The sequence below is a fragment of the Aspergillus pseudoviridinutans genome (assembly GCF_018340605.1).
Source record: "Aspergillus pseudoviridinutans IFM 55266 DNA, scaffold_5, whole genome shotgun sequence".
NCBI classification, from domain to species: domain Eukaryota; kingdom Fungi; phylum Ascomycota; class Eurotiomycetes; order Eurotiales; family Aspergillaceae; genus Aspergillus; species Aspergillus pseudoviridinutans.
The window spans coordinates 3,821,635-3,844,267 of record NW_025091285.1 but is presented as its reverse complement, the minus strand read 5'-3'; the positions used below and the strand labels follow the sequence as shown (position 1 = coordinate 3,844,267).

Genomic DNA, 22,633 nt, shown 5'->3' with positions numbered 1-22,633 from the left:
CAAAATATATCGGTTCCTGTCTGGAATCGGGCAAGGATTTACGGCACAGTTACCCGGGAAATGCGTTGTTTAAGAAGGCATGAGAAATAAGAGATATAAATGAGACACAACCCCCTGCATCTGGTAGAAATCTAGGCAGGGATCTGAAATTAATGCGTCGGGGGTCAAACCGACGGCGAAATTACCAGAAACAGGCAGCGCAGATGAGGGGACAAGGAAGTTGGCTGTGATCTTAGCACCGTAGCATCCGCTTGGTCCACAATTGACAGCAATCACGTACTTGAGAGTCCCGCCAATTTCTTAGGAGTCAAGCCGAATTAAGAAGTTGCTGTTGCTTTGCCCAGAACTAGCGGATGCTAATTAGTATACCCTAACGACAGGGATGCGACAGGGGACTTTGCTGCGGTTGCATGACAGTCCACTTCCAGCTCATAGAGGGGTCTTTTTTTGGTGTTCCATTGGTCGTTTAATTTTAATCCATGGCCTCTACAGATATACAGCACAGTCATGTTACATGTGAAACTCATCGGTAGTCCAGGATTAACAAGAAACTGTTCTCAGGTCCCTGTCCACTATCCCTGTACCGAGTGTGAGACTGGGATTGACCGGGAATCAAGCACCCTAGGAGACTCGTCTGGCTGGACTACAAAATCTCTGCGACTGAAGTTACCATGTACTCTGCTGTGTTTTCATCCACGTGCAAGGACAGCTCAGGCTCACTATGGCGACGGCATATGGAGGACGCGGTCCTGTTCTGCTTGGAGTGACCTGGGCAGAAACAGCGCTGGCTCTGATTTTGTTCGGGTTACGTGCAAAGACAGCGTCCCTGTGTCCACCAGAAGACGTTTCGTTTGGGTTCTGTGGTCTGCGATGGGATTTTATCTGGGTGATGTTCGCTTATGTATGCCGGATCGGCCACAGGTGACGGGAATACATACTGATACACGGCAGGCGCTTGCCTTTGCGGCCCAGTGCACCATGACGATTAGTGTCGCACACGGCCTCGGATTGCATCAGGATCAGCTCTCGCACCAGCAGATTGTTGCCAGCAACTACTGGAGCTGGATTGCCCAAGTCCTGGCCATTCTTGATCTCGCAATCGCCCGGTGTGCGGTGATCGCTTTCCTCCTGACCTTGCAAATGCATACCCACCGCAAAGGCCGCTGGGCACTGCTTACGGTGGGTGCCCTCCAGGGGCTGATCAATGTGGCCGAAATTGGGGTCATCTTCCATCAGTGTGATCCCCCTCAGCGATTGTGGGATACGGACGTTCCAGGAACCTGCAGTCTGATCGAGACCTGTTTGTATATCGGATACGCTCAGGGTGGTATGGTCCCTTTTCATCTCATAAGAAGGCAAAAGTATTGACGAAGACAGGGATTGGTGCGGCCGCGGACATCTTTTTGGCCTGTTATCCGGTCTATATCATCGGACGACTTCAGCAGATGAGACTGTCCGTCAAAATCGGACTGTGCTTATTGATGAGTGGAGGGATCATGTCAGCTCTTGCCTCTTCCTAACAATCATGTCTTCTTCTGCTAATGTCAGTGTCTGTGTAGAGCAGGAATAGCCGGGATCAACAAGACTGTCGCCATATCCACCATCATCGAAACCGCTGACCAGACGTACGCCATCGCCAAGCTAAATACCTGGGTCCTGACAGAGATGTGGTTTATTCTCATCTTTGGATCCATTCCTGTCCTACGCCCCTTCTTCGTGCGATTCTCTCAGAGCATCAAGACTGTCGCGGGATACTCGAGTTCGCGTAGCCGAACTCATGTTGATGGCGATCGCAGTGGGAGTCGTCCCAACGACGAAATATGGATAAACCTCGATGGTCAACAGCATAGCCCCTGGATGGCTAATGGGCCTCGCATGAAGAAGGGCGTGTCCGTGGGGATACATGGAGGTAGCCAAGAGGATATCTTGTCCACGGCGTATCCTGACCAGATCGTCGTTACGAAGAAAACCACTGTGATGGAGGAATCTCGCTAGTGGCCATATCGAGATATTAGTGTATTTTCTTATCCTTCTGTATGATATCAGTGTCTACCTGAATTTCAGTAGAGTTCCTTCAGTGTCCCACCGGCTTCATTATAGAGGTAACACCTCCGAAGTATCAATATTATCGAAGCAACTCAAGCGCAATCACCTTAGCCCGGTAAATTTGTACATAATACCTCGGTTTTGCTTCATCTAGCTGGTACTCTCGTTCCAAGTCCTCCCCGATTCCACCGAATGGCTTAAACACACTAGTAGGACCGGATTGAAGAACCCCTGTCTGGCGCCTTTCTAGTACACCCATGGTCGTTTTCTCTCCGTCCAAACACCGTTCATCAAGTGGATCTTGAGTGTGCCGCAATTCCATTGTGCCCCATTTGGACTGAGACCTTCCGGGATAAATTGGCGTGCTCATGTCCTTGCGCCTCCTCTATTGCTCTATATATGCCAAACATCGCGGGATTTCCGACCCTCCAGGACAGCCATCGTCTAACTTCTCTTTGCTTATCAGTTGCAGACAGAATGACCATATTTGACGAGATAAAGCACGTCCAGAGGCTAGCCGAGGCGGAGGCTGCGGGTGATCCCAATGCTCACGGTCAACTTCTGGCTGCTATTCGCAAGCTGCAATTGGCAGCGGAAAAGCCGATTGACACAACTTCTCGAGTGAACTTTCAGGTGAGTCGCATGATATAGTTAAATTGGCCATGCAGCTTATAACCAGGTTATGCAAAATATCTGCGTTCGAGTGGCAATTGAAAGGAAGCTGCTTCACGCGATAGCGGAGAGGAATGGAGAGCCCATATCATCAGCCGAATTGTCGCATGTGACTGATACGGATGAACTTCTAGTTGGTAGGTGCATCACTCCCTCTGCAGATCGATATTAATTCATTAGTCCGGGTGATGCGTGTGTTGACCGCAATTGGCTTTGCCCTCGAGACGGCCAACCAAACCTATGCGGCGAATGAGACGACCCATTTTGAGATCCTTCCCGGATCAATTGCCGCCGTGAAGCATCAGTAAGTATCACATCCTCCTAAAGAATGAGTGACTGACTTTAGCAGCTTCGAGCCCGACTTTGGCATGGTACCATTCCCTTGCTGCTCACCTGTACGGTCCCGGCTGACAATCTAGGGAGCCAAACTGATTGAGTACATGCGCGGTCCAGGCATTAGCCAGTTTGCCGATGAACCTGGCCAACAAACACTCTTCAAGTATGCACATGGATTTGACAAAATCTTCGGCATGCTCGAAGAAAACCCGGAGCAGAAGGAGGCGTTCGATGACTACATGGCGTCTCGACGGTTGACCAACCAGCCGCAGTGGTTCGAAACCTATCCTGCCGCGGAGAGACTGCGGGATGTGCGAACCGGTTCAGATTCTGTCCTGCTGGTCGACGTTGGAGGAGGGCCAGGACAGGAAATGTCGCGCTTCAGACAGCGTCACCCGGACGTTCCGGGGAGAATCCTCTTGCAAGATCTCCCTCTAACCCTCAATCGGATTGAGAAGATACCAGAGGGGATTGAACCCATGGAACACGATTTCTTCAATCCACAGCCGGTCAAGGGTAAGACACACTCCAATTTCCAGGTCAAGCAAGCTGACAGTCAAAGGTGCCCGGGCTTATTTCTTCCGGCAAGTGCTGCATAACTGGTCAGACACCAAAAGCAAGCAGATTCTGTCGCGCATCGCCGACGCCACGGATCCAGAATACTCCACATTGCTGATCGCCGACTACGTGTTGCCGGATACTGGGGCCGAGCTGAGAGCAGCTGAGATGGATATTCTCATGTGGCTACATACCGCCGGTCTCGAGCGAACGGTCTCGCAGTGGAGGTCCTTATTCGATGCGGTAGGCCTCGAGCTGGTGCAGATCTGGAATACCGACAAGGGAGATGAATCGGTGCTAGAAGTGAAGAAAAAGTTGTGATGCATCCGAGGTTCTAAATTCGACTTCCAATTGTAACAGACAGTACATTTTCTTGGAACAATCTATCTTGAGTTTGGGTGTTCCACATCGTTCCGCAATCGCGTTGCAGCTAGACCAGCGCCAATGGACAAATTTATAGAGCTTTTTAGGGTAGCAAGTTTTCCGCAGTTTGCCATTCGGGCTACTGCGTATATTTTACAGTCTCACCCTGCTGTCCAATCTGTGGCTTTCCAGCGCCTATGTAATCTACCATGAACACTTCTTGCATGTCCTTCCTACACAAGGTAGTCCCACGGCCCTCTTCCTTGCTTAGCTATCCGCACTGTCGAGTACCTCTGATACTCCTCAGCACACCGACTTTCCGCGAGCACATCCCTTAAAAGCCTCATTATCCTGATTCATCCACGATCCTTTAGCCTCTTTTCTTCGGATAAAATCACCAGGTAAGCCAGGTATCCCAGGCGCCAAGACCTTGGCTCGGGGTCCGTCCAGATGCCCCAGGCAGCAGCTGGCTGCCTAATCACCAACGTGTTGATATAACGCGATTGGAACCTCAGTCGTTGGGATTGACGGCCAGGTCTCTCAGTCATTGTACACATAATCAGCAAATCCACTCAATCATGGCAGTCCCAATGGCCTCTGCGCAGTCGCGTTTCGACTTACCGGGTTTCTCCTTACCCCTGAACTTCACCCCCAGGACGTTCAGGCCTGTCATGTTCCCGAATGGGCTGGACGACTACTTCATCTCGTAAGCTAGTCGGCGCTTCGCAATTGAGGGCAAGCTGACAGAAACAGACGGTCGAATACACATCGGGAAATAGTCATGATGCGAGCAATGAATTCCATCACCGACAAGGCGGACTGGGACAAGAAGGCTCGTAGGCCATGGCATCGACACGCTTATACTGACTTGCTTAGGTGTTCAATGATGAGATCATTGCCAAATGGCGTAAAGAAATTCAGGACAGCGGGGAGGACGTCAGCGAGCGAATGCTAGAGTGGATCATCAAAGAAGCGCAGTGGAAAGCTGAGGTCTTCCAAGATACCAAGCACGTTGTCGCATTCGACGTGGGTGTGGTCAAGTCAGATGTTGCCATACCGGAAGAATTACGACAGGCTCTTATAGATGCCGTCCGTCCCCTGGAGCAGGTCCCCGAGGAACAAAAGGACTACCATCCTGGGACGGACAACAAGGTGGTTGACCTAGTGCATCCATCGTTATTCCCTGTGATATATGGCCGAACGCGCATCCTGCCGGATCGACTCATCAATCTAGAAGCCTTTACGAAACATATTGGTGAAGGCAAAGTGCTCCCTGTCCGCCCAACGGAGGAGTCTGTCAGGGCGCAGAATGACTACGAGTTCCGCCGGTTCGAGAGGGACCCCCATCGACCCTACAGCCTCCGGTTCCAATGGCTACCCTGTGACGTTCATTTTGGACCAAATGACGACGATGAATGCCGCATTGCATCCTACATTAACAATCTACATCCAAAGCGACACCGAGCGCTGTACCAAGTCATCGAACAGATTCTGACAAGGACAATCCCTATGTGGAACAAAACCTTGACTCTCTTGCAGGATGAATATAAACGCATTGAATACCATAGAGTTGAGTATATGGACCATACAGAACCCGAGCCGGAAGCGGCGGACGAGGAAGAAGAGGATAGCGACGAATACTGTGAGCGACACTGGGAATGGTCACGACGACAGCCCATCAAACTGCCAGAACCAGGAAGCTTTGTCCCACACTCTTTTAAAAGCCAGGTCAATCTCCGCCAGGAATATGCCGAGCGAGGACTCCAGGTGATTGTCAAGCTGGCGAACATTGAGCTGACGCCGGAGAAGCCCGAGTATGAAGGAGGCTCCTGGCATATTGAAGGGCAACTGGTAAGTCTGTCATGGCGCTTGATCGACGAGCCTCATCTTAATGATGTATAGAATGAACATATCTGTGCTACAGCTATCTACTACTACGACAGCGAGAATATCACAGAGAGCACTCTCGCATTCCGTCAACGAGCAAGCACGAGCCAGGTCACCGACGTTAAATATGAACAATCCCGGCACGGGTTTCTTCAACTGGTCTTTGGCTTCGGGCCTGACGTGGATGGTCACAATGAATGCAACGTAACTCAGCTGCTGGGCAGTGTCGAGACCCGTCAAGGACGTCTCCTTACCTTTCCAAATATCCTCCAACATCGGGTGGCTCCATTCAGGCTGGCAGACCCGTCGAAACCGGGCCATCGCAAGATTCTGGCATTTTTCCTTGTGGATCCACATCTGTCTATTATTTCGTCAGCCAATGTGCCACCTCAGCAAGAGGACTGGTGGAGAGAACGACAGGAGCTCGTTGGCCGTTTGCTTGGGGAAAAGCTGCCTACTGAACTGCAGGAGATGGTAAAGACGGAGTTCGATGCTTATCCCATCACGATGGAGGAGGCCAAGCAGTACCGAAAAGAGCTGATGGAGGAGCGTTCATCCAAGTTGGAGGCGCAGAACGAGAAATTTGAGATGGACGACTTTAACTTGTGTGAACATTGAGCATCAAGTAGTCAGTTTCGTGTATATCCTGGCAAGATCCGAGTACCACGGTCAAATGAATTGCATTTGCTCTATGTTAACATTTGTACCATTCTATCTTTGAGTACCTTATAGAAAAAACTCCAACTTTACCACCACTAGGCTCTGGAATCATAAAAATTGCCCTCTTCCTGGATTGAAAGCGACTCGAAAGGCCGTTCCTTATTCTTACCACGCTTCTTCTGCTCTTTCTCGGCTCTCTTCGCTTCTTTCTTCTCCTGCTTGATCCGCTTTTTCTCTTGCCTGCTGACCTTGGGAAACTCCGAGTCCGGTCCTTGCAAGACGCGACCGGGGTGAATGACACTCAGAATGAGCAGGGCCAAAAACATTGGCGTCGCGTCGAGGACATATTCGTACGCCTCGTGAGTCAGAATGGGGTTGGTCGGGTCCGTGCCTCGCGCGTACTGGCATAGTCGGAAGATGATTCGGATCTGCGACCTGTCAGTAAACTTTGTCTTTGAGGACAGGAGATGGCATACGGTGATGAGAGTCAACGACGCATAGAGCGCCCCGAGCAGCCAGCGCCATGAAATCGAGCCGCGAGTGGTCTTTTCGTGGTCCAACTCCCCGTACTTTTCCATCCGTACCATTCGACGATGAAGATGGATTGCCAGAACACTGAATATCAGCACGAACAGCTCTTGGAGTCCGATACCGCCCATATAGATATGGATACCGAGCATGGTGGTGCTGGCTGGCACGTCGGTCTGTGTCGTGATGCTGGCACCTGCGGCCTGGACGATAAAGGCGAGAATATCCAGCCACACGAAGATTAAGCCGTATCGTTTGGCGGAGATTCCACCCAGCCGTTGGTCAGGGATGAAGAAATGGATGAGGCGGCCTAGGGTCATGTAGATGAAGGCATTGATCCCTACATATTTTATCAGTATCTCTTGGATTAGATGTCAGGAGACTCGTCATACACAGAGGCGCCAGAAGATATAGAATTGTGTGAGCAGTAGCATAAGGCACGCTGTCCTGCTGTCGTGTCTGTAGAGTCCGGAATACAAAGGCAAGTAACTCCCAGCTGGCTCCCATGATAATCACCCAGCCATATTTCTACCTTTGTCAGTAAAGCATTCTGGGGTGCTCAATGGAACACCAACCTTTTTGTAGATGAAGGCTTGAACTGTGTGGCAGATGGTCGTCAACCCGAAGAGGACCGTGAAAAAGATGGCTGCACCAAAGGACGGAACATAGAGGAGGATGGCATCGCAAGCTTCGGGAGGCAGGTAGCCATTTTCCCCTGGCTTTGGATGTGTACAGGTCTCTGTGGGAGATATGGGTGAAGCCGTAGCGGAGGGGGATATCGTTGCCGTGGTGTTCATATTGACGTATGGGTGTAAAAATGGTACCTCAGGTAGAGAAATCTCTCTTGATGATAGTGTATAGAAGTCATCATGGCCAGAGATTTAAAGTGATATATATATATATATCCATATATTCCCATAACTTTGATGCTATTGTGAATGCCTGTCAGGCAGCCAGATAATAGGGTATATAACCACTGAGAGTCATGATGCTCAGCCATATCAGCCTCCACCATCCTTCAAGCATGCAACTTGCAGCATGACTTGTCTCTTCATCAGACCTTTCCGATTCTTTGAGATGACAAGCGAGCAGGCCAATCAGACAGGATAAATGAAGCTTGGCATCTGTCATATGGATACAATGTCGAGTAGTAAAAATAGCAAGCGGATCGGCATCATGACAGGCCAATCATGACCGATCTGACAGGCAATCCAACTTGCACGCTGAATGGACAATTCACATCTGCTCGCATCCACTAACTGTTTTAGTCTTGGGGCCCGACTTATCTGGCCTCGTTTCTTGACTTCAGTCTGACATGGTGATAGGCAGCCGCGTTCCCACAAGCTTGGATCCGTGGATATCTCCATCTTGCTTCCATCTAACCCAACTCGTCTTTCGCGCCTCGAGGTTAAAAGTGCGCTGGGAGTATATGAATCGTGATCGTGGGACGCCTTATATGTAATAGGACCATGTCTCAACGGACAGGTGGCAGCCGGTCTCGCAACGGCTGTCTTACGTGCAAGTGAGTCGACAACATGTAGTGCAACTGAAGCAAGAATATTCATGCTGGTGCTAGGATACGAAGAGTAAAATGCGATGAAGAAAAGCCCACCTGCCGACGATGTCGATCCACCGGCCGAAAGTGCGACGGCTACGCTAGCCCCTCGTCTAGCACTGCTCGCCAATCGACCGATCTGCGCATTATTCAATATACTTCGAAGGTATCTGAACCAATCAAGATGAGCATGTTTCCTTCGTTTCACCAGCCGCTAGCGGGGTGTGACTACAGTGCGCTGCAGTTTTTCCACTTCCAGACCGTCTCCTGCTTCGGACCCAGGGCCGGCGACTTTCTTCTCCGTGCAGCCTATCATGACGCGACTGTGCGAGTGGCTGCCACTGCGCTAGGGTCCTTGCATCGCGCCTTTGTGCGTGATGGGCCKGCTGTGCCCCAATCGGGATTGACTCGGTATGCTATGCAGCGGTACAGCTCTGCCATCCACCTGGCTCTGAATCGGATCCCTGTAACCGAGGGTCAAAGCACTGACAGCATACTCATCATGTGTGTGCTGTTTTTCTGCTTTGAGAGTTTGCAAGGCCACTTTCGAAATGCCGTCCAGCACGGTATAGCCGGCCTACGAATCCTCAGGCAACGGGAAGAGCGCTTTCTGAACGAAGGAACCGTAGCCCGTCTTCCCCCGAGCATTGTTCGCTTGATGTTTGTCACAATCGAGAATCAAATGCTCGAGGTAGACTGGAAATCGTACGTTCCTGCCTCCATCCAGTCAACCCTTCTGTCTCCCTCCAAACTGCCTCCAGTCAATCTGGAGGACGCGCCGACGCTCGACCAGCTCAGTGATTTCTTTCAGTTTTGCTACAACCAGTATCTCAAATTTTTATATCTGTCGCAGACATCCGAGAGTGTGGAGCTGGTCCAAACGCTTCAGCAGAACCTGGTATACTATGCCCAGATGCGACAGCACATGCACGCCTGGTCAGCAAAGTTCGACGCATTCCTCGAAGCCCATGAGCAAACCGACCAGAGTGAAACCGATCGCATGACAATCAGGCATCTGAAGATGTGGCGGAAGATGATAGGCATCTTCTTGAATATGGAAGCGTCGCCCTCCCAGGGCGGACTTGATCCATTCGTCTCTGAATTCGGCGCGATCCTACGTCTGGCGGAGGATCTTATGGAATCTTCTTCCCTGACACCTCCTGCTTCAAAGTCAAACCCCTCTGCCAGGGTCCAACCAGCTCGGCAACAGCAAAATACGCTTCCTACCATCCTCCCCAAGACCGAATCCGCCTCAACATCTCCACCACCCTCTTCTTCTTCCTCCTCCTCCTTCTTCGTCCTCTCGCTAGGTCTTGTCCCCCTTCTCTGGATTATCGCCACATCCTGCCGGCACTCGCACATCCGTCACCGAGCCATCGACCTGATGAGCCGCAGTCACCGGCGGGAAGGCGTATGGGACTCGGTCCTGTTCTCGACTCTTGCACGCAAAATGGTCGCGATGGAGGAAGAGGCTGCGGGGCTCACCAAGGGAGCCATATACGAGCCGGCGGATCTGCCTATTTCTGCCCGGACTAACACAGTGGTTGGTGAATTTTGCGAGGGTCGACAAGGGAAGATTGAGTTTTTCCGGGATGGGATCAAGCTTTTGGAGGAGACAATGCAGTGGTGATATGGCTATGATCGATATGATTTTTTGCGCGACAGTGTGAATGATATTTACTAGAGGGACCATTGATCATTTTAACTCGGAATGACTACTTTTGTTCCTGGTTATGGATGATGGGTAAGGCTATATGCTAGCATCGTATAATACAATCATCATTATCCTCTGTCAGGACACAGACCATTACTCCCGCACTACAGCATGACTGCGGCGTTATATAGCGATCTTGCAGGTATACGAAGTGGTAGAGCTCTGCGCAAACGCGGCAATCAGACCCTCAATGGCAGAATATGCACCCAGCCCCGCCAACGCCAATGCACCCAAGACATAGAAGATGTTGAAGATACTCAGAGCCAGTTCCTTGGGTCTCTGTGCGAGGAAACCACGGACGAAGCGTCGCACGCCGTGATCGTGGCGAACGGTCTGTCCCGTCACGGGGTCGAAGCCCTCGCCGTCTCTTAGGGCGGCGCGCTTCACCCAGTACGCGAGAGCGAGAAGGGGCGGGAAGCTGTAGGTGAATTGCAGGATACACACGGCAGCGACTACCGAGGTCAGACCGGAGAAGTTGGGGATACCGGCGGCGAGAGCAAACGCGATACCCCAGTAGACGGGGACCAGGATGACCCAAAACAGCTTGCCGCCCCGGGTGGTCAACGGAGGGCACCGGAAGATCTCAACGCAGATTTGGTTGTACAAAACTAGAGACGGTCAGTAGGCAATATTTAAGAAGAAGGTGCAAACATACCTTTCAGGCCGATGTTTCCATACAGACCAGCCGCAATGGCMGCGCTGAGCATGGCAAAGACGTTGCCGGCCGTCGAGATGTTGTACGAGCCGATCCCCAGGTAGCTGGGGTTGACGTTGTACTGGCCCTGGTAGCCGTACATGAACAGGCCATAGAACATGTACCAGAAGTAGATGAACGCCTGGGCCGCCCACATGGCCGTCAAAAAGTCCTTGGGCCGCTTCATCTCGGACATGAATTCTGGGAACACCATGGCACCGCCGTATGCGAACACGGCTTGCATGGCGCCATTGAGCGAGCCGACGAAGTCGCCCGTCTCCGGCAGGCCGCCGGACGTCTGAACGGGAGGATAGATACCATTCACGGGCGTTATGAGGTCCTTGTTGACAGCCGCACCCGCCGACGCCGAGGTGGCCGCGTAGTTGGGGGGCGCGGTGGCCGCTCCGCCCATGGTGATGAACATGACGAGGAGGTTGATCCAGACGGCGGAATTGGCCAGCCAGCCGTACTTCTGGAGAGTCCGGACCTGGCCGATGATGAAGCCGAACAGCGCCCACACCAGGCAGCAGATGATGAAGCACAGCTTGGACTTGGACACCTGGTAGAGCGCCTCACCGTTGGAGATGACGATCAGCCCGACGTTCAGTAGCAGCTGGATGCTCTGCAGCACGTTGAAAAGATAGCGCATCCACCGGCCATACAGACGGAAACCGAGATCTCCGAAGGTGCGGAGGGGGAATTGGTACGAGTCGAGACCCATGAACGCTGACCAGAGGAGATAACCAGAGTAGGCAGCCAGGCCACCAAAGACAGTGTACAATGCAATTCCGGGACTATCACGTCAGCTGCATTCCATCATTGGAAGAGGTAAAGTACTACTCACCCCCAACCCATTGTCGCAAAGGCATAACCCAGACCGAAAGGGCCCAGAATGTCGGTGGTGATCAGATAGAAGATGGCTCCTCGGGTTGCCGTCCGCAGGGCCCGGGACGCATTGGTCCATTCCTCGTCGGTGATGGTCATTCGGCCCGCTGTATCGCTGGCGGTCATTGTTTTGGCATCTTCGGACGTGTTTTCAGCCACCGGCTGGATGCCCCCGCCCGACTTGGAGGGGAAGAGGATAGACAGCCATCCCCGTTCCTTGTCGCCATTGGGTTGCGACTCTTCTTCGGCACGGGTCAATTGGGCGTAGTAATAGTACTCCTCGAAGGTGACACTAGAATCATGCAACTTGCGGTGCTGCGGACGGGTAGCAGCAGTGCCAGTGCCATAGTCAATGGCATCAACGGCGTCACGCTCTTTCTCATGCAGTCGAGGATCTCCCCCATCGAGGACGACACTCGCTGGCTGTGCCATGACCGAGTACAATGAGCTGAAGAAGAAGCAGAAGAAGGAATAGACGGAGAACGGTGATCTTTGGAGGGAGAGACCGAGGAGAGCAGATGGGACGGAGGGCTATTTATCTGAGTGGAACCATACCGTCGACGAACAGATAGCGGCCTCATCCGCGGACCAATAGCAAATAGTGGTAGCATGATAGCATGATAGGAAGCGATGGAAAGTATAATCACACCGGGTAGAGGGTAGCGACGGGAATTCGCCTCCTGGCGATGATTCTGCCGCAGATAAGGTTTCCTATCCCCAGGTTCTAGTCGGACCGTGGCAATCCAGAAAACTCGAAGAACTGATGCCGAGGCTAGCCAAGGAGAACCGGAAAGGCTTGACAATGCTTATTTGCCAATGACAAGGAGGAGACGCGGGCCAGTGGGTCTGTCATCGAGAGAGGAATTGCGTGCTAATACCGGGATACAAGGAAGACGGAGAGACACGAGAGTAGAGAGAATACTCCGCATACTCCGTACAAGTGATTGAACCACCTGATTCTCTCCATCTATCTCTCGCCAATTGATAGACTACAATTCGTCAGAGCGAGGAGTTCTTCAGCGCCGTGAAACAGTCGATGTAACCCTCCGCAAAGCAGGGCGTTGCACTAGATGCCACCATCCAAACCTTGTTAGATTAGACTCAGCCAGACCGAACCACAATCGCTCGGTATTCAAGCTTCAAGCAAAGTCTGTCTATCATCTTCAGACATCTGTCTAGGTCAAAACAGGAAGGTGCTTAAGCTGGATATGCCGTGTGTTGCCTGCATTGGCCACGTCCCTACCTCCTTCTTCCAGGGACCTGATCGGATTTGTATCCACTGTCAACTGGCTTTGGCAGACATTACTGATCCAGTATCTAGTCATGCTTATTGCTGCTCCTGAAGAAGGAGAGACAAATGCATGAACAATTGAGCAGTTAAAACTATTATAGACAGCTGATATACTACCCCGAAATAGCCATATCTTAAGGTAGGGGCTGGATAAGACGGGCTTCGACAAATCATATTACCTCGGCAGAGAAGATAAGGACAGTCCACAGTATTGATATGGATGCTCGGGCTTCGTCCCTTTGGTAAGGGGGCCTACACACCGTGATCACGGCAGCTGATATTGGTCGTTATGATATCGGCATCAAGGACGACAAGCTAACCCTGTAGGAGGTAGAAAGACCACTATCGCAGTTGCGCCCAGACAAGTCAGATCCATCTTTTTTCCGAATTGGACGTAGCAGAAAGAAGAAGCCCATAACGTATGCTGCGACTACTCCTCAGTGAGCATCTACGCGACCTACAAAGCCGTACAGCTACGCGACAAATCGTGTCCTAGCTCTTGGCCAACTCCGGACACCCATCCTCAGTCCCTGTTTCCTCATTGATTGGTGAGCCGCAGACAATGGACTCCCATTATGCATAGACCTGTCTGTGTACCTGTTCCTCACCCGCGTGACACCCGGGCCTCGAGAGTATCTGGTGAGGATCGCACAATGGAAACTGCACAACTCTTTCCTCAGATAACCGCCTCCTCATGTACGACCATACGGTCAACGGCATGAAGCGCGCGATCCCGCTACAAAACGAGTCGGATAGGCTTGAGCGGAAATCGACTCATAGCGCAAAAGTTCGTCGAGCTGACCAGATCTGGTATCCTTCTCTTTGAGCCATATTCCATCACCAACAGTCTAGGACATCATATAGACCATGACAGTCCGTTCGAAAGGACGACAGTGTCCAGTGGCGGCGATAGACGTCGCTTCAGCGGAGGTGGTCTGGGATCGCGATCATGGAGGCATCGAGGAGGTAGGGATACGGGCAATTTGTGCGACGCGACCGAAGTGAATTTTTAGAAACCCAATGGCCGTTGAACTTAGACCATTTCTGAGGTGGCAGATGAGCTAGATGAGATAGCAACGTTGACTAGCCCAAGGTTGTAGTTAGATGTTGTCTGCAGGAAACCCGGGTTTCTGGATCAGCGACAGGGATGCTTGACAGGGATGTATCGATACCAAAATGACGAGTATTGATTGGGTATTGCCTTGTATTCCGTGAAATTGAATTACAATCCCCGCATTGGGACGAGGTCACCTGATCATGGTTTAAATAGTTGGTGCCTGAGGAATTAGTTTGTGCCTGAGGAATCCGGGGAGGGACCGGGAGGGCCTTTGTCGTCTTACTCTTGTTCCACCAGCTCATATAAATGATGCACCTGGAAGAGCTCAACTCAGTATTCAATTACAGAACGTTTCAGACAATTGCCTAAACCGGAAATAGCCGCTGTTGGAAGCAGCATCACCGAGATTCTGAAGCAGCGGAACAGCAGAAATGGACGAAAACGGACTGAACCAGGCAATCACTACAGGAAGTGTGTCAAGACTAAAGAATGCTCGTTGTGAGCTTTGTATCACAGGATGGTCGTTATAGACAAGAAAGAAGACATCTATTCTCTCTACTGTCCGCCTACAGAGTGTCCTCGATCAACGTCCTTCTTGCCAAAGTCCAGAGTCTCTGGCCAGTCCCTACTCCATGGCCGTCGTCATGACGCTGGGGAACTCCAAGGTCATCAAGATCATTGCCGGGTTTCTGTTCAGCATTCTGTTGCTTAATGCGCTGGTCAGAAATGGGGTCGACTACGCKGCAACGCGACATATGATCCGTGGCGGCCATTCTCGTCGGGCGGATGATTCGCTGTATGAGGCAATTCAAAATGAGACGCTTGGAGTACGCCATCTCAAGCTGCTATTGTAGTCCTGTCTAATGTGTCCAGTTCGAGCATGTCTATGCCATCGGTCTCAAGGAGCGTACCGACAAGCGCGATTTTCTCGCTCTGGCGTCCTCGATTGTTGGCTTTCGGGTTGACTGGTTAGACGGAGTGAAGCCAGAGGAAGTCCATCCAAAGTCGCTTCCTGAGGTAATTCATCTCTTCTCCGGTCGGAGCCTTGCTAATACTGATCCAGGGAATGAACTTGACTATTCTCAAACCTACGGCTGCAGCCTGTTGGCGAGCTCATATGAATGCCCTTCGCACGTACGTACCATAGCACTTCGGGACGAACGACTTATACTGACAACTCGCAGAGTCGTGGAAAAACGGCACGCAACCGCCCTGATTATGGAAGACGACGCCGACTGGGATGTCTCACTCAAACAGCAGCTGCGTGAGTTCGCCCGAGGACTCCGGACGCTTTCGCCGACCAAGACCGCCTCGAAAAAGGCCCCCTATGGTACAGATTGGGACCTTCTCTGGGTTGGGGGATGCTCAACAGCTGCCGGAGTCAACGAGACCGAATTCTACGCAATCCCCAATGATCCTACAGTCCCAGGGATGAACCGCCGCAGCTTCTGGGTCGACCGGCGGGGGCCGCTGGACCGGTGGAAGCACCGTTTCCCCGAGCTCCCTGAGGAATCGACCCGGTATGTCTACCGTGCAGACACCGGATGCTGTCTTTATGGATACGCTGTGACCTACAATGGCGCCCGGAAGATCCTGGCCTCGTTGTCCGTGGACCACCTGGAAACCGCCGTGGACAATGCCCTGGGCGACATGTGTGGAGGAAAGAGGAATCGTCCCCAGATCCAATGCTATGCGCCGCATCCCAATCTGATTGCGACGCATCGACGCGCGGGCTCTTCTTACAAGGACTCGGACATTGAGGCCTACGGACAGGACAACTGGCACCCAGCGGAGGCGTGGGATCTGGTGTACAGTACGAAGCTCAATATCCATCGGTTGCTGGCAGGGAACGAGACCGCTATGTCTCAGTGGCCGGACGATCATAACCCATGGTCGCAGGCTGAGTTGAAGCTGAAGGAGTTTCAATATCCGCAGGGGTTCCATGTCGCGTATTCCGATGATCTTTAGTAGAGAGCCTGTATGTTTCATTCAGATATGTAGCTGCACCATGTAAAATAACAACTTTCTAAGCTTATCCGGTGTAATCCGCTATATTTAGTAAGATTGTGCCCTTAGAAGAAATGCAACATGACGTTACTTGTATCATGCCCTCCACTGCAACCCTTCCGGATGCGAACGACCTGACCCGCCTGCCAGCCCTAATCAATGCAATTACTTGTCTTTGTCTGATCAGACCCGACAATGATCACAATGTTCCATCTGATCGTCACGAATACTGGGGTCTGGGTGTCATCACTCCACTCAACCAAGGAAGCCTCCAGGGTTCCAGTCATAGTTGTCTTCCATATAGTCTTGTGTTGTCGGTAGGCTCTCCCCTGCTTGTTCTGCCAATATCTACTCAAAATGTCTTACACAACCACTCTTTCCGAGAAGCTCCCAGAGGAAGCGGCCCATCTTGTCAGTTCGTCCCTGTCCGACTATGATGCAGATCTCTCCTCGTCCGACTACACGGAAAATCCGGACCTTGAAGATCGAGAGAAATATGCTGGATTACCACCAGATACAAAAGGAAAGAACAAGGCAGCCCCGGGTGTTCGCTTCATCGTGTGGACAGCAATCAACGTTGCTTCCACCGTCGCCATAGTATGTACTTCACCTACTAGAAAATCTAAACTGATCAGCCAAGGTGTTCACGAACAAATACATCTTATCCGATATATCATTCCGCAACTGCCAGGTCGCCTTTGCTGCGTACCATTTCTTCATCACCGGGGCCACCTTATGGGTCATCTCTCGCCAGCAGTGCGCCGTCTTCATACCGAAACAGGTGTCGGTAGTGCAGATTATCCCCCTGGCGGCAGCGATGTGTATCCAGGTTGTTCTTCAAAATCTCTCACTTGCATATTCGTCCGTCATGTTCCATCAACTGGCCCGATTACTCTTGACTCCCGTCGTGGCTTTACTCAACTACATGCTCTACTCGACCAAGATCCCGCGAACGGCCGTCTCCCCTCTCATCCTGCTTTGCTCCGGCGTGGGAATCGTTTCCTACTATGACTCCCTCGCGAGCAACGAGAGCGCTGCGAGTAATTCGTCCTGGGGAACGGTATTTGCCCTTGCCGGCGTCTGCGCCAGTTCAATCTATACGGTTTGGATTGGGCAATATCACAAGAAGTTCCAGTTGAATAGCATGCAGCTTCTCCTGAACCAGGCACCGGTCAGCACTGCTCTGTTGCTGCTCACTGTGCCTTTTACCGCGACACCGCCATTGGGGGCTGTTCCAGTGTCCATGTGGATTCTAATCTTAATGGTATGATCCATCTCCTCTCTCGGTTCTTTCTAACGAGTCACAGAGCGGCATCTTTGCTTCCTTGGTGAACCTCTCGCAGTTTTTCATTATCGACTTGGCTGGATCCATCAGTGGGACCGTGGTCGGTCAGCTCAAGACGTGCATCATTGTCGGGTTGGGATGGGCTTTTAGCACGAATCCCATCTATTTTCAGAGCATTGTCGGAATTTTGCTGGCGTTGGTGGGCATGAGCATGTAAGTTTTGCAGTATGGATAGGATCATTCGACTAATTTTTGCCAGATATATGCGGGTCATTATCCAAGAGCAGAGGTAAATATTACGAGTTAGCTAAGACCAGAGAGGTTAGAAGTATTTATCAATCATCCATTATAGCAACTTAGCAAGACTTCTACCGCAATACGACCTGCTATAGGTCTGTAAAGGGACGTGCTCTGCATAAGAACATGCGGCTAATCAGATGCATATGTATTTATTTGGTTTAGTCTAATTACCCCCCAAACTCACAACAACCACCGCCAGCCATCCATCCATTCATTGCTTCTCAAGCACATAGAGCACTATAGAATCCCCATGTTCCTTCTACGGCTGCCAGATGATATCCTCTTCCTCTTGGCTGATGATCTGTCGCGAGAGAGGGACATCAATGCCCTTGTGCAGACTAGCCGTCGAATTTACCTACTGCTAAACCGACTCCTCTACCAGTATAATATCCGACATTCCCACAGCTCCGCTCTCCGGTGGGGTGTGTCGGTGGGCTGCGAAGGCACCGTTAGAAAATGTCTAGAGCTAGGCGCAACTATTGACTGTAAACTCAAGGCGGACCTGAAGGATGAGGACGAAGACAGTGATACCCCGCTGGTGAACATTGCATCCGAACGAGGCTACGATCGTGTCTTGAAGCTCTTACTAGACTATGGTGCCAACCCGAACGAGGATGGACATTTTCCTCGGGTGCCACTTTCGTTAGCCATTCGAAACGGACACGATGCAGCTGTGCGAGTATTATTAGCCCGAGAAGGTACAAACGTTACCCTGCCTTCCGCTCCGTTCAGCCAACAGCCGCTGCATTACGCTTTAGAACGAGGATCTCTAGAATATGTTCAACTCCTGCTCGAACGAGGCGCAAATATCCAAGAGTATGAGTGTCGAGGGGCCTGGGCCCTTCATCCCGCCGTGAGAAGTGGAAGTAGAGATCTAGTCGAGTTCCTCATAAGTCGTGGGAGTGATCCACTGGTCTGTTGTAGGTATACGGCTCTATCGCTCGCTGCAGTCATGGGACACCAGGTACTGGTCCAGTGCTTCCTCGCGCTTGGACTGGATCCGAATTTTCGGGACCGTACCGGATTCACTGCTCTCGGGCACGCGGCCAAGGAAGGCCATGCAGACGTCGTCGAGACGTTGCTTGCATGGGGCGTCGAGACGGAAAGTCTCGGAGAGGACGGAGAGACAGCTCTATCATGGGCGTCCAGAGAAAATCACGAAAAGGTGGTGGATCTTCTACTGCAGCACGGGGCACATCCAAATTCGTCCGACTCTCGCGGCGTATGTCCGCTCTACTGGGCCGTCACGAACGGTTCGATCCCCATAATCAAAGCGCTCTTGGCCCACGGTGCCAGGCTGAACATTAAAACTGAAGGAGGAGAAACACCCCTCCATATCGCCGTACGGCGGAACGATCAGCCGCTGGTCGAGATACTCATACAGCTGGGCATTGAGGTGGACAAACCAGACAAGAGGGGCCAGACTCCTTTCGCCCTGGCTGCCGCGTGCGGTCGCATCCAAATAATGGAGCTTTTGCTGGCCAGCGGCGCTGACATGACTATCCGGGATCACAGCGATCGGACACCATTGCACATAGCCTTCGCGAGACATCAAGATGCCGCCGCTGAGTTCTTGCTACGACGAGGTGCTGATCCGAGCTTCGCAACCATCCATGGTTCCGAGCGACTCTTCTACGCAGTCGAAGGAAAAATGGTCCGGATCACGCGGTTTCTACTGGAGAGCGGTGTTGATCCCGACCCTGTAGATCACTGCGGCCGTACCCCGCTGCTGATTGCCTGTGAGTTTTTCCGGGAGAATCGCTGCGAGATAGCTGAGATGCTGCTCCGGACCGGTCGAGTGAACATCCATGCCCGAAATGCGGAACATCGCACGGCCCTTATGTKCGCGACCATGGAAGAGAATCCTCAACTTGTACGACTTTTGCTCTCCCACGGTGCAAATGTCGACGATAGGGACGAGGAGGGGTGGACTTCTCTTGCGACTGCATGTGCCTCGGGGGACGAGGAGATATGCAGGATTCTGCTCGAGGCTGGGGCAGACATCAACAGCCGGGACAACTATGGACATACTCCTTTATATCATCAGGTGGGGAACGTCAGTGGGCCCTTTTATGAATTCTTGCTTGAAATGGGCGCAGAGCTCCGATAGTCAGGTGCCTTCGCCTGGAATGGACATAGACATGAGCGATAGATATCCTAGAGCATACACTGACTTAGGGGGTGCCTTCATACACCAAATGAAGTAAATGAATAAAGATTTTATTATCATAAACATCAAGCGGGTTGACTGAATAATGCAGCCATCCATGCCTCTGTCGATCTCGGCGTATTTTGTGCATTGACCTACAGTAACTTTTGTCCATTTTGTCAGTGCCATATTGTCATCCAATAACCTTATCTATTGAATATTCTCCTGGCACTAGCCTGAATAGGCAGTTCATCGGAGAAGCTTAGCGGAAGACAGAAGAAACTCTGAAGTCATAGTGGCAACTGGCACTGGCAACACAGTATCTTCAGCGTAGAATCCATGACCTATTCATATCCAAGCCTGAGGCTGAGGGATTAAATATTCATAATATTCCATTCTATCATCAGCGTGACAGCATCTAAGACTCTATAGACGGATGTGTATACTCATAACTAAGGACTACAGTTGAGCCAAGAGTCGCCAGGCACTGACAGCTCTGATTAATTCTTTTATGTAATCGGGACCAGATCTTGCTCCTCCCACGCACCACCAAGGTCCACCAACTGCCATGGTTCCAGTCTCATTGGCTCAACGCTTTCTTCATGATTCCAGACCATATGGGGAAGTCCAGCACGAGAGGCGCCACTGATTTTTCTATCTGCTAACCATGTTGGGTCAACCGGATGAGAGGTTGACGGAGTATATATATGGCTTCTCGGGGCCTGAGTACGCGAGCTAGGTCGATGTACAGGGTATTTAAGAATGTTCGCTAATGACCGTGCGGATCAGGATTCCGGTAAGTGTCTTTATATATCAATGCTGTATAGATACTAACAAGACAGTCTCCTCAGTGAGCTCAGACGTGACCATCGTAGACTGGGATGGACCAGACGATCCAGAAAACCCGCTGAACTGGTCCAAGGCGAGAAAATGGCTCATCACCTGCATCTCGCTGCTCATGACGTTTGTTGCGCTCATGAACGGCACCATTATCACCGTTGCCCATGAAGCCATCAACGAGCGATTTGGGATCAGCGATGCCGTCTTTCCGCATTCGTATTGGCCCGTGACCTCGTGGGCACTGGGTGGCGTCTTCTTCTCTCTGCTCATCCTCCCCATCATGGAGGACTTTGGCATCCGCCGAACGTTCCTCTTGACGCACCTCCTGTTGATCCTCTTTGTCATTCCCCAAGCCGTGGCGCAGAACTTTGCGACGCTCGTCATCACGCGTTTCTTCGCGGGCGGCTGCGTCACCGTCATCGGCAACAGTGCTGCCAGCGTGATCGGGAATGTCTGGGAGACGGAGAAGCAGCGCAGTAAGCCCGTCAGTCTCTGGATCTGGGCCTATCTGGCGGGAAGCAGCGTGGGGCCGGTGATTGGAGCGTCCATCTTCCAATTTCTGTCCTGGAGATGGATTTCTTATGTGCAGTTGATCTGGTACGGGGCGTTGTTCCCGATCAACTTCTTGGTTTTCAAGGAATCGCGCGCTGCGATCATCCTGCACCAGCGTGCAAAGAGACTGCGCAACAAAGGCCAGAATGCGTATACTCGCCAGGAGCTCGAGGCCGAGCCTCTGCGGCAGCTGCTGGTCACGAGCATCCAGCGTCCCCTCAAAATGCTGGTCACCGAGTATGTGGTGTTCTTCTCGACGCTGTGGTCTGCCTTTACCGTCGGGACGCTGTACCTCTTTACCCAGTCCGTCGAGCAGGTGTTTGTGGGTCTGTATGACTGGGGACCTGTCGAGGCCGGATACGTCCAGGCCGCCATCGTGGTCGGAGAAGTCGTCGGATGGTTCTTCTCCATCCCCTCAGCGAAGCTATACTTTTCGTCGGCCCGTCGCAATACCGAGACGCCTGGTCTCCCCATCCCCGAAGCACGGCTGTACCTGTCGGTCGCCGGCAGCGTGGTCGGCATTTCCGGAGGCATGTTCGTGTACGCGTGGACCTCATATCCCACTCTGCCGTGGATCGCCCCTGCGGTGGGACTGTTTATGGTAGGCGCGGGGAGTGTCGTCGTGGTCTCTGGGCTGGCGGATTACATTGTTGATGCATACAGCCAGTACGCCGGCAGTGTCATGGCGTGTTTCGTCCTCGGCGAGAATACCTTTTCGGCATTTCTGCCGTTGGCGGCCATGAGCATGTATAACACGCTGGGGTTCCAGTGGGCCAGCACGCTGCTGGCCTTTATCAGCTTGTCTCTGGTCCTCGCTCCGATTGCCTTTATTGTTTGGGGACGGAAAGTGCGCGAGAAGAGTCCGTATATGCGAGAGGTGATCAAGGAGAAGAGGATGCAGGCTGGCTTACAGTGACTGTAAATATGCACTCAGTTGTAAATAATAGACTCAGGTAAATACATTGACATATTCATGCAAATAATCATGCAAATTTGATGCAATCTCGTCACTCTTAGGTTAAAAAAGAATGCAGAAAAAAAATGCCTCCGGGGAGGATCGAACTCCCGACCTTGAGATGACTCGGAAGTGGAACTTCTGATCATACAGCAATATGAGACTCACGTGATAACCAACTACACCACAGAGGCATTTCTTAGTCGATTGCGCATCTTTGTGCCTCTATGAGACAGGGGCCTTGAAGCTGAGGCCCAGGGAATGGCAACAGTATGGTCATAAAATAGTTTTCACCCTCA

The 22,633-nt window shown here is 51.7% G+C and overlaps 10 protein-coding genes and 1 non-coding gene across 11 annotated transcripts; 8 read left to right on the top strand and 3 right to left on the bottom strand.

Moving 5' to 3' along the window:
* Positions 1–721: 721 nt before the first annotated feature.
* Asppvi_008407 (uncharacterized protein) lies at positions 722–1,995 on the top strand (the record flags this gene model as incomplete). Its single annotated transcript, XM_043304276.1, has 4 exons — positions 722–901; positions 952–1,327; positions 1,378–1,498; positions 1,560–1,995. The coding sequence occupies 4 exons, from the start codon at positions 722–724 to the stop codon at positions 1,993–1,995; spliced, it is 1,113 nt and encodes a 370-aa protein (XP_043160211.1).
* Positions 1,996–2,523: 528 nt separating this feature from the next.
* Asppvi_008406 (O-methyltransferase) lies at positions 2,524–3,933 on the top strand (the record flags this gene model as incomplete). Its single annotated transcript, XM_043304275.1, has 6 exons — positions 2,524–2,679; positions 2,726–2,855; positions 2,899–3,022; positions 3,068–3,089; positions 3,138–3,570; positions 3,617–3,933. The coding sequence occupies 6 exons, from the start codon at positions 2,524–2,526 to the stop codon at positions 3,931–3,933; spliced, it is 1,182 nt and encodes a 393-aa protein (XP_043160210.1).
* A 620-nt stretch (positions 3,934–4,553) lies between these two features.
* Asppvi_008405 (uncharacterized protein) lies at positions 4,554–6,480 on the top strand (the record flags this gene model as incomplete). Its single annotated transcript, XM_043304274.1, has 4 exons — positions 4,554–4,681; positions 4,729–4,811; positions 4,889–5,826; positions 5,878–6,480. The coding sequence occupies 4 exons, from the start codon at positions 4,554–4,556 to the stop codon at positions 6,478–6,480; spliced, it is 1,752 nt and encodes a 583-aa protein (XP_043160209.1).
* Positions 6,481–6,617: 137 nt separating this feature from the next.
* On the bottom strand, positions 6,618–7,847 carry Asppvi_008404 (uncharacterized protein; the record flags this gene model as incomplete). The annotated part of the gene is made up of 4 exons (XM_043304273.1): positions 6,618–6,950; positions 6,999–7,390; positions 7,443–7,578; positions 7,626–7,847. The coding sequence occupies 4 exons, from the start codon at positions 7,845–7,847 to the stop codon at positions 6,618–6,620; spliced, it is 1,083 nt and encodes a 360-aa protein (XP_043160208.1).
* A 672-nt stretch (positions 7,848–8,519) lies between these two features.
* Asppvi_008403 (Zn(II)2Cys6 transcription factor domain-containing protein) lies at positions 8,520–10,235 on the top strand (the record flags this gene model as incomplete). The annotated part of the gene is made up of 2 exons (XM_043304272.1): positions 8,520–8,572; positions 8,627–10,235. 2 exons carry the CDS (start codon positions 8,520–8,522, stop codon positions 10,233–10,235), a joined length of 1,662 nt encoding a protein of 553 aa, XP_043160207.1.
* Positions 10,236–10,442: 207 nt separating this feature from the next.
* Asppvi_008402 (putative amino acid transporter) lies at positions 10,443–12,330 on the bottom strand (the record flags this gene model as incomplete). The annotated part of the gene is made up of 3 exons (XM_043304271.1): positions 10,443–10,927; positions 10,975–11,807; positions 11,858–12,330. The coding sequence occupies 3 exons, from the start codon at positions 12,328–12,330 to the stop codon at positions 10,443–10,445; spliced, it is 1,791 nt and encodes a 596-aa protein (XP_043160206.1).
* Positions 12,331–14,890: 2,560 nt separating this feature from the next.
* Asppvi_008401 (uncharacterized protein) lies at positions 14,891–16,214 on the top strand (the record flags this gene model as incomplete). Its single annotated transcript, XM_043304270.1, has 4 exons — positions 14,891–15,073; positions 15,120–15,263; positions 15,310–15,380; positions 15,431–16,214. The coding sequence occupies 4 exons, from the start codon at positions 14,891–14,893 to the stop codon at positions 16,212–16,214; spliced, it is 1,182 nt and encodes a 393-aa protein (XP_043160205.1).
* A 396-nt stretch (positions 16,215–16,610) lies between these two features.
* Positions 16,611–17,831, top strand: Asppvi_008400 (uncharacterized protein; the record flags this gene model as incomplete). Its single annotated transcript, XM_043304269.1, has 4 exons — positions 16,611–16,850; positions 16,894–17,517; positions 17,561–17,751; positions 17,798–17,831. 4 exons carry the CDS (start codon positions 16,611–16,613, stop codon positions 17,829–17,831), a joined length of 1,089 nt encoding a protein of 362 aa, XP_043160204.1.
* A 257-nt stretch (positions 17,832–18,088) lies between these two features.
* Asppvi_008399 (ankyrin repeat domain-containing protein) lies at positions 18,089–19,948 on the top strand (the record flags this gene model as incomplete). The annotated part of the gene is made up of 2 exons (XM_043304268.1): positions 18,089–18,654; positions 18,763–19,948. 2 exons carry the CDS (start codon positions 18,089–18,091, stop codon positions 19,946–19,948), a joined length of 1,752 nt encoding a protein of 583 aa, XP_043160203.1.
* An 801-nt stretch (positions 19,949–20,749) lies between these two features.
* Asppvi_008398 (putative MFS multidrug transporter) lies at positions 20,750–22,295 on the top strand (the record flags this gene model as incomplete). Its single annotated transcript, XM_043304267.1, has 2 exons — positions 20,750–20,783; positions 20,830–22,295. 2 exons carry the CDS (start codon positions 20,750–20,752, stop codon positions 22,293–22,295), a joined length of 1,500 nt encoding a protein of 499 aa, XP_043160202.1.
* A 126-nt stretch (positions 22,296–22,421) lies between these two features.
* On the bottom strand, positions 22,422–22,528 carry Asppvi_008397. Its single transcript has one exon. It is a non-coding gene; the product is annotated as a tRNA-Met (tRNA).
* Between the last annotated feature and the right edge of the window lie 105 nt (positions 22,529–22,633).